Source organism: Nothoprocta perdicaria, unplaced genomic scaffold, assembly GCF_003342845.1.
Source record: "Nothoprocta perdicaria isolate Ctin4 unplaced genomic scaffold, notPer1 scaffold_82, whole genome shotgun sequence".
NCBI classification, from domain to species: domain Eukaryota; kingdom Metazoa; phylum Chordata; class Aves; order Tinamiformes; family Tinamidae; genus Nothoprocta; species Nothoprocta perdicaria.
This window is the reverse complement of record NW_020456110.1, coordinates 453118-463408: the sequence shown is the minus strand read 5'-3', so window position 1 is coordinate 463408 and position 10291 is coordinate 453118. Positions and strand designations below refer to the sequence as shown.

At 38.6% G+C, this 10291-nt stretch overlaps 1 protein-coding gene across 1 annotated transcript in view; it reads right to left on the bottom strand.

Moving 5' to 3' along the window:
- Positions 1-4169: 4169 nt before the first annotated feature.
- Positions 4170-10291, bottom strand: part of RORB (RAR related orphan receptor B) — a 35049-nt gene continuing 28927 nt past the window's right edge. The window contains exons 9-10 of the mRNA XM_026052014.1: positions 5020-5132; positions 4170-4510 (exon numbers count right to left, since the gene is read on the bottom strand). Of these exons, the coding sequence (XP_025907799.1) occupies positions 4355-4510; positions 5020-5132 (269 nt within the window). The 3' untranslated portion in view covers positions 4170-4354. The remainder of the gene's footprint in view (positions 4511-5019; positions 5133-10291) is intronic.

Genomic DNA, 10291 nt, shown 5'->3' with positions numbered 1-10291 from the left:
TAAAGGAGGCTGGTCTTTCTCTTTCAATACATAGACCTAGACACAGTGTATTTGGACCAAAAAGACTGTTTGGTGTTTTATCATGGGATGTCAAATATATGCTAGAAACGTGAACTGATCTTTGAGGTCAGGTCTTGCCTCTGCTGGGAACAACGTCACCAACACAAAAACTGTAGGGAGGAAGGAAGATGGTGACAGCTCAAGTGCCTTTGCACAGTTTTGCAAGAGGAGAGAAAGAGAGGAGAAAGGGAAGTGAGGCACCAGCTGCATGGTGCTGGCTGCTCCAAGTGAACCACTTGGAGACATTGCAGTTGGAGAGGAGAGCATGAGAGAAAAGCTTTATTTCCTCTTTGTGCAAGAGATGTTGGGACAGAAATCCCCTCAAAACTAACCTACAAGGAAACAGACTCAAGCTGCTCCCACGACAGCAGAGACAATCACATAACAAAGCTCACGTTCACAGACAGGTCATGTAGCTCCCCCACTTGCAACACCCTACCCTCGGATGCAGGCATCGAACAAATGCCGCTGCTTAAGACTCAATGCAGAAAATAAACTGGCCTGTGAGCCAAAACAAACAATTTAAAGTAAAAGCATTGAAAAGTAATCATGAGGACAACATCTGACTTGTGCTTCACAAAGCTCTGAAGGGACCTCATAATGCTGAGGGTCTCTGGCATTATACGGGTTGAGCACCTTCTGTGTGGAACTGAGGTGCCTCCAATTTTAACAGCTCTAGTCAGAGCTCAGGGAGCCTGACATCTTGCAGAATCAGATCCTAAATGCTGCCTATCACAAAACAATCATAAAACACATATTCCTTTTGGAAAAAAGTTGGTTCAACAGAATGCCTTCTATTACCCTGTTTTGCTAGCAATCACTAAAACAGTCTTCCCATTAAGAGAAAATATGACTCTTGGAATTAATTCTTTATACAAAGAGCTGGCAAGAGTGACATTTACACCAAAAATTAAGTCCCTGTAGTAGTGTAATGAACAGTCTACATCTGCCTGCTTGACACCAAGGATAACTTAGATCTATGTGGTTGCATTATCTGGAAACAATGCTAGAAGTAGAAGATGCAGTATATATTTAAAATCCTTTTTTTTTTTTTTTTTTTGTTAAAAATCTGGTGTTAATTACTGAAAAATAAGTCTCCTTTCAAGAGCTTTATGAAAAAGTCAGCGTGGTCTAGGTGTCCTTGCCTGAGTAGGGAGGTTGGACTAGGTGATCTCTAGAAGTCCCTTTCAACCTCAACCATTCTGTGATTCTGTGATTAGCCATTATTACAGGCCAGATGTGGCAAATGCTAGTTCTAGGAATTTACTTGAAGGGTTTCACACACTAGTAATGAACAGTACTAGGATAAGGATAATTAAGTACTTTTTCACTGGTCACCTTCATTTAGTTACCTTAAGTCAAAAATCCCCAAAATAGATATCTGACTTGAAAAGAATAAAATATTTACAAGAGGGAGCACATAACAGTGAAGGCCATATATGAACACACGAAAGCTTCTTTATTTACTAACACTAGGGACRGAAATTTTTATCAACTAATCTGTATTTTTGTAGGCTGCATAAATATGATACATCTAATATACTAAAACTATTTTAAGAGGATTTCAAGTAAAAATACAGATGTGTGTTCTTGTTCTTGGAAAAAAAGAAGGGTTCCATTTTTAGAATTTAGTGGTATAAAGAAAAACCAACAGCAATGCATTCTTATCTATGTTAACTTATGGTATTTTAATGTCAGTAGCAGAAATCAGAAAATGTGCCCTGAGTTTGGAGTAAAACAAATATTTTAGAAATTGCTGTTGTAATTTTGCAGATGTGATCACATTTGCAATAAAATTATTTTCAGCTGAAATGATTTTGGTGTGTTTCTTTTTTTTTCTTTCTTTTTTTTTTTTCTGGAGTTGAAATGGAYTTTCAGAGAAACACCTGCAAGTTTAGGATTTAAGACTGCTGTTGTACCTAAAGGATTGCTAGGCAGAAAAAACAGACAAACAACTGTTGATTTGTCCAGTTTGGATGCTGTTGTGGCACATGTCTCATGAACCTCATGATGGAGGACGAGGGAAAACTTTATAAAATAGCCTTGGAATAGCCTATAAATTATTTGGTCCTCCCGAAAGAAGAACAGAAAATGGACATGAGAGCTCTGGGGGTCTCTGGAAAACCTGGGAGGCATTATTTCATCATTGCAACAACCTGTTTTTCTGCGTGTGTCTTGGGCTGGCTGTGTCCTTGGGGGCTCCCATGGCTCTGGGGTGCTGCACAACCCTGCACACAGCCCGTCTTGGCCTCCCTAAAAGCCCTCCTCCTAGCTGTACCTCAGACTGCATTGACTTCTAGGAGTTTTGAAATAAACASATACATCTGCTTTTAAGTCCTGTCTTCACATGACCTCTTCTCTGCTGCCCATTTCCCATGATTTCTGCCCTTGGAAACCTCAAATGAGACTTCTCTTGAAAGTTTCTTCAGGATAAAAGGGGTGGTAAKCACAGAATCATGGAGGAAGCTAAACTCTGTTCTTCCATAGGTAGGAAGAACCTGGACTGGACCTGGACTGGCAGCTCTGGCAGCATTCAGAAGCACTAGTCATGAATCCTAACAAAATTTAGTTGGTTTACAAGAGCAAGTCTGTAGCTGTCTCCCACTCCTCTTTGCTTGGTGTGTGCTCTGTAATCTATAGAAATATCATCTAAAACCATGAATCAGAATTTGACAGGGTTTAAGTGATGACAGCAATTGCAATTCAATCTACACCTGCATGTTTCCAGATCAGAGCTTGATCTGTCCTGGCCTTTGGTTTTGCAAGAAAATGGACAAAGTCAGTTCAGAGAGAGAGAAAAAGAAATCCCTGATCCTTTGCTCCTCTCCTGAAGAGTATATACATCAACCACGTATGTATATATACATATATATGTATATATGTACACATATGTGTACATATATACATATATATGTATACAGAGAATGGAAACCATTGGCTCATCTATATGACAGCTATGTCATATCTAGTGCTAGCTATGGTTGCCTTTGTAATCACGGTTTTTGCTTGCTTTGAACTTTCTTTTCCCTTCCTTTCTCCCCTATGGTTGCTACTCTTCAGAGCTACATTTTAGGCATGCTGTGGTTTTCACAGAGATTACTATATGCCTTTCCATTGACTTCAGCAAAAATCAAACAAGTCTTGCAATTACTTTTCAGAGAAATATATAAAACAAAACCTTTATATATATATATATATATATTCATGTATATGTAAGGGTGGGATAACTTTTTATTCTGTTTTGGATATCTTACTGACATTAAGTCTTGTCATGTTACTTTTGTATATACTCTATTCTTATCACAGGGGAAAACTAAAAAAAAAAAACCCTTTTCCTCTTTCCATTTGAATCTTCCAGACAAGGCTTTTGCACCATTGATACATTCCTGATGTTTCATTTACAGATTGCACAGATGTACTACATTACACGTCTCAGAAGAGATCCTGTTGTTACATTGGCAGTTGATGGTTTAACTCTGACTGGCAAAGTAAATCTTGATTGACCAAATTAAATCTAATGTTTTACCTGGAGAGTAAGAAATGCATGAGAGCCTGGCTGAGCATCCTTCAAAAGTAGGCGTGGTATTTTTAAGCTAGAGCATGTATGCATATAATACATACATATAGCATGTATGCATATAATACATACATATATATATGTATACAGCACATATACATATTTATATGTGTGTTCCATACATGCACAATCATTTCCAAGACAGCTACAAGTTTCCACATGCATTAAACTATCTAAAAACAAGAATAGGCAAGCCTAATAAKTGGAATTTTCTTAAATTATATTTGAACGATCAACAGCAAGAGTAATACTGCAAAGTACTGCTCTATTCTCATTTATATCTACAATAAATTTCTATGAACAGTTGTCTCCCAAAACATATCCCAGTAAAATAAAATAAAAAAAAGGTAAAACCCAGTGTCCTATATTTGTATATTCATGGTCAGCTTAAAAACAAGAAAAAAAAAAGAAAAAAGTAAATAAAAGAAAAAAAAAAAAAACCCAAAAAAATGACCTCCTTTTGTATTATAAAAAAAAAAAAAAAAGAAAAACAAGAAAAAAAAAAGAAAAAAGTAAATAAAAGAAAAAAAAAAAAGAACCCCACTCAGAGGTGCATATTTACATTCTTCAAACTGTAGCGGTGAAAAATAATTCTATTAAGTGCAGGACATTCCTAGTGTTGCAGTAGTGACATTTTTAATAAGTTCTTCATGAAAACATTTCTTTTGTCTTAACAGTGATGCATTCCATGACTATACGACAATTCCGTCTTCCCCTTTACTTGCAGCCAGTGGTAGAATCTGGGTTGAAAAGCTCCTTATATAATGGAGGAAACAGTGTGTTCACTATATCTGGATGAGATTGTTTAAATACCTGTAGCTTCTCTCCGTGCAAGTTGCAAAGTGCAGTGATGGTTGGTATCTTGGCTATTAACTGTGAGATATAAAAAATAAAAAAAAAGGAAGCAGATTGAAATAAATTTAGTCTAAATTACATTTTCTAAAATGAATTTAGAKAGCATCTTGTTGTCCGACTGAATGCAGTACCCTGAGCTCAATCAGAACCACCCATCCAACGTACCAGAAATTGCTGCTAGCATTAGAATTAAACAAAAATATCCTGAGAATTTTAGTCAAGTGCCAAAGAACATGTCTACGAAGAAGGACACATCTCCAACCTCCAGGGATGTTTTTATAAAGCAGTCCCACCTAAGGGCACTAAGTCAAGTCATTACAGGTTTGGACAAAAAAGAAAAAAGAAAGACATCCAGGGACTGGAGCACAGGAACAAACCTCCCTTCTTCTCTACACAGTGCAAACACATGGTTTACTCCTTTGCATTAATGCATCACTCTTTGCATTAATGTACCAATGCACAGAGGAGTTGCTACTAAAAGAGATATATAACCTCAGAGTACCTGGTCTTTCTTTTTAACAATTTACCTTTGTCAAAGTCTCATCATCAAGGTGGTTCTTCTGGATCACATGTTGAAGTGCAAAGTATATTTTTTCCTGAAGCTTTTGGACCTTCCTTGGCTCTATCAACCAGGCTCGATCTGAGAAAGAGAAAGGTAGGGACTCAAGCCAAGAAAAGCATGGAAGTGGGACATGCTCACAGATGGACACAGCGTCCCGTGGGCATTCACAGCAACCACAGGTCTCTTGAGTGTAAGTTGATTAACACATGGCTTCAGAGGCAGAACTCTCAATCCATTAAAGGATCACCTGAGAGTTTAATTAACACATATAAAATGTAGAGCAACACAGTGTTGCTCTACATTCATTTGTTTGAGAGAGGAGAGAAAGATGGAGTAGAAATAAAACAAGGTCCAAGCATTTAATTATTCTCTTTTGCTAGAGTCAGTGTTTTTCTAGCTTCATGYTGCTTAGGTGAAAAACACATCATGTCATCCCAGTGACTTTTTAATCCATAAGTAATAAACATATTAATCAAAACAGTCAGTCCTTTGAAAGTAACAGAACATAATTATTTAAAAATTAAAACAAAATATATCTCATTATTTATTAGGCTAACATTTTGAGACCAAATATTATATTCTGAATAAAAAGAAATGGCTTCCTTCAAAAGAATTTCTTTAATAATTCAACAGAATTATGAGTTGTTGCGACATCTTGAAATGCAGATTTCTCATTATTTAGAAATGCTCTCTTTTTAAACAACACAAAATAAAAGATTATCTATGAGAATAACAATTACAGATACAGTTGTTTGCTACTGTATATGGCTTCTCCCATACTCAAATCCCCATTGATTTCAACGTGTGTAGGAGGTCTTAAGATCTGTGTTCTCACAAGCCATGGCTTCTTAAAACAACTGCACACAAAGTGAAGTAGCAGACCTCCAGATAATTCTGAAAATATGAAAGCAATGTGTTTACTGCATCAGTAAACCATAATGTTCCCATGCTGCAAACTTCTTTCCTTCTCCAGCTCTCAGAAAACAAACTGAAGCTTGGTACAAATTTAGCTTCCAAAAAAGAAATGAAATATAATCCATTTTGTCATAGGTCGTGAATTAGAAGGTACAGAAAACATTTTTTTTTCTATTCAGGGCTCTTCTTTGTTTCTCCCCTTCAGTTACTAAAATATTCCATATATATACTGTAGGTGAACCATTTCAATGAGATGCTTGTCATTCAGACTAGATCACAAGAGTATTTCAGTAYGGAAGCCACTTTCGGATACAATGCAGGGAAGAGGTCATGGAAAGTGTACATGATCAAAACTTCAAAAAAAAAAAAAAGACAAATCACCAAATTTTCAGATACTTACCAGGTGCTTAGAGAAAATCACTCTGCTTTTCTGTTACATTAGTGGGCATAGAAAAAGAATTAGCTAAGAGGGTACAGGGCACGCACAGAAGTGAGCACACAGAAGCATTTAGACTCAGGTTAGATAACAGATTTTTACGCTATTGCAAAACATGCATTTCAATAGTGATAATTCAAGGCCTACTGAGGCATACTGAAGCTAAAAAGATTTATTGTAGATAGCAGTCCTTAAAGATTTATCTTTCTGTGACAGAAATAAGCTTAAAAATAGACTGAAGCTGTTGGTGCAGAGGTTTCATAAATTACCTGTCACAGAGTATGCTTTATATAGTGCAAGAGTGGTTAAATTTATGACAAGAGCCAGGTGAAACTCTTACAGTGGATATTAAGTTTGACCCCCAAAATGTGATTTCTAAAACCTAAAAACTATCCGTAAATTTGGCTGKAATTCCAGAGATACCTCTAGTTATATTCACAAAAGTGTAGGAAAAATAAGTCAATAAATAAGTGACTAGTGATAAGAGTATGAAAAATAGTAATTCAGCTCTGTGCTTTTCCTGTAGGAATTTGGATTCATCTATATGAAGAGTGTATAGGCTACTAGGCAAAATTATAATGCTGAACAGAAGACAAAGGTCAAATCAGAAGCTCTYCTTTTGCAAAAAGGAAGATGGGAAAAACCGAAAGTGATTATTCAGAAATTCAGAGGAAGGAGGAGTACAGTGCAGGGATCAAAGTGTTTGTTGGTAGAGATGTTTCAGCATCCATTGCTGGGGTCATTCTACAATGTCTTAAGCTTAGAAATAAGAAAGTAAACCAAATAATTGCCCACCAGCATGGTGGTTATGACACTCATGTGAAAAGAGAAAATTCTGAACAGAGAATAAAATGAATCTATGTATTTCACTTAAGGAAATGTCTATTTCCTACACCAGTGGTGGAAGGACAGGACAGTACTTAAATGGACCAATGCTCCATTTTTTTAACTTCTATAAAATGAAACAGAGACTCTTCAAACTACCTGGAACAACTAGTGTGGGGTGAAATGATTCTTTTTCTACTATTTTTCGTTATTATTTTGGCAWGAGAATAAATGACAAATTTAATTGTCTTCTCAAATTCAAACAATCCAGCTGACCTAGGAGTTACCCCATCAAAATTTGCATTTTTTTTCTCATAAGAGTTTGTTTTACAAATATACATGCTGCTTCAGCCCATCACTTCTTTTTTAATTGCTTTTGTCATGGCTGAAGAGACACATGCTTTCAGTCTATAGGAAGCAGCGAGCATCAAGTGTGCTTTCACATTTGTGTTAACGAAACAGGAGAAAAATACATGTTTCCTCTTGCCTGGATGTAGGAAAAGCCAACTGAGACATGACAGGTGGAACTGTGAATTACTGCAGTATTTAATCTTATCCCACCAGCACCCCCTGCAAGCTTGATCGTGGTGAAAAAAACTTGGAATTGCCTCTGCTTATCTGTGCTGCTTGGCAGAAACAGAAGCTGCTATTCAAGAAAGACACAGGTCTGGAGTGCTGCATCAGGACTGCCGTATATCAAGACTGAAATTCATTAGTAGAGCTAATGGGGAGGCTTTCACAACACATGCCTGCCATACAGCTGGCCCAAAGCCAGTGTCGTGCCGCTGGCTTCTTCAAACACTTAATGCAGCTGCARATGTTCTACAAGAAGCGTGACTTCTTGAGAAACATGAAGTGCTGGCAAAATGCAGGAGATTTTGGTGTCTCATGAACGAAAAGGGCATGGGAAGAACTACAAAACCTGAATTGGGATTTTGACATCCATTTAGTGCTTACCTGCAGCTAAACACATTTCCTAAATGACTTGATCCAAATTTCATTAAAGTCAGTGAGAAACACTGCATTCCTTGAATAGGCTCTACCCAGGCATGAGGCACAGGAGTCATGTTGCTGCTGGAAAGGTTTTGGGRCTAGATTTTGTTGGCTTGCACTATAATTTTTGCTCCCTTCAAAAATTACCTGGGATGTGATTCTGGACGGAAATCTGATTTCTTTTAAAGTCTTCTTTAAAGCTTTTGACTTCTTTTTGGCTAGAAATCATACCAGTGGCTCATTTTCCTCCGATGAAATGTCCCTATCGTACCCAAATTGCTTTGAATTCAGCAGCAATAATCTTATTGCTTCTGACTAGCTAGCTTTTCTTTTTTTCAATTTATGACATTTAAAGGAAAAAAAAAAGTAAAGTAAAACACCTCTTAGATYTTAACAAAGGCAAATGCAGATCTTCCTTACAAGGATTCCAGCAGCTTTTCTTCATGTGAGGAAGAACTTTACTGTGAGAGTAACAGAGCACTGGAACAGGCTGCCTAGAGAGGCTGTGGAGTCTCCTTCTCTGGAGATCATCCAAACCTGCCTGGATGCCRCCCTGTGCCCTGTGCTGGAGCAAGGGGTTGGACTAGATGATGTCTAAAAGTCCCTTCCAACCTCAACCATTCTGTGATCCTGTGTGTGATTCTTATTTATGTTGGTTCATAGTAGGAAGCAATCCATAAACATCTAACCTCTTCACTGCTTTCTCTGTTGTTATTATGTTCCTGAAGAACTYCACAGCCTCATTGTTTTCAGCAATCTGGAAATTTTTTGGTCTAACAGGCTACCCAGGACAGGTGCAAACCCCGACTGCATGTAACCCTACATAGCATCATTTATTGCTACCTAACACACTGCCTATCCCTTGTTGTGGTCACAGGCTTGTTCTTCTCAGACTGGTGGAGGGACGGTGGACAGTGACCTACGAGGATGTCCAGTATTCAACATCCCAGAGCTGTCACTCCTACATAYAGCAGAGATGCAGCCAAGGTACACACGTGATGGGCCTCTCAAACCCTTCTGTTCCTGCAGCCACCAGCTCATCCATCTCAGCACAGAGGAGACGGTGCACTGCCGCAAGGGCTGCTCGGAAGGAAAACAAAAGGAGCAGAGTCCTTTCAGGAGCTGTTCTTAATGATGAGAATGAACATGTTGACACCATCTGTGATAGTCTAATTCTGTCTAATGCAATCTCCACCACAGATGTGCAAAAGGGCAAAGTGACCTAGAGGAAGCCGTTAGAAGAACAGGCTGGAGAAATAATTTGCAGTGGGATTTTTTTTTCTGTAAAGAGCTCTAAAGAAGTTATTCTTAACAGGAGTTAGTGGAGGGGGGTGCTCTCCGAGCACATTAAACTGCCAGCCTGATCCACCTCCTGAGTCAATTCAGTCCCCAAGGCTCCTTTCCTGTGGCCAGACACTYTGATCTGATTCAGGGTACACTTGCCTGGGAAGCGCTGTGTTGTGTTAACATGTGCAAAAGAGCACACTGACCCAAGATGTGCCATGTCTCCCCTGGGGCTAAATGCATGGACTCCCTTGAGGAATCCCTTCAGGATAAATTCAGGACCACGTGCAGTATTTTATAATTCCTGTTCTCATCCTCACACAGACAACCCTACCAGAATCATGGACCCCCTTATCCATGTGCCTCCAGCAGGAGTCTACCTCAGACCGAAGGGCAGAAACCTGGAGCTCCCTGGAGATTCAGGGAGGAACATGCAGCTCCTCAGGCAGGCACTGTGCCACTCCCTGTGGAGAGCCACGAGCTGGGCCTCAGGCCTGAGCCTGGCTCCAGGTCTGCCACCAGCTCCTTTCGACTTATGACAGAGCCCACAGATGCTGAGATGACCCTTGACTCCCATGTAGTCAATCTTTTCCTATGTTTAAGTTCAAGTAGAAAACATTACACTTTTTTTTTTTTTTTTTTTTGGGGGGGGGAGGGCACGACTATACGTTTGCATAATTGCATAGTCTGAGAATTTTTAAGATGACATCCTTACACTTCAAAACTATTTCTAATATGTGTAACTGCTCACTATTTTCTAAAAAGAGTGGGTGGTACTTTTGGG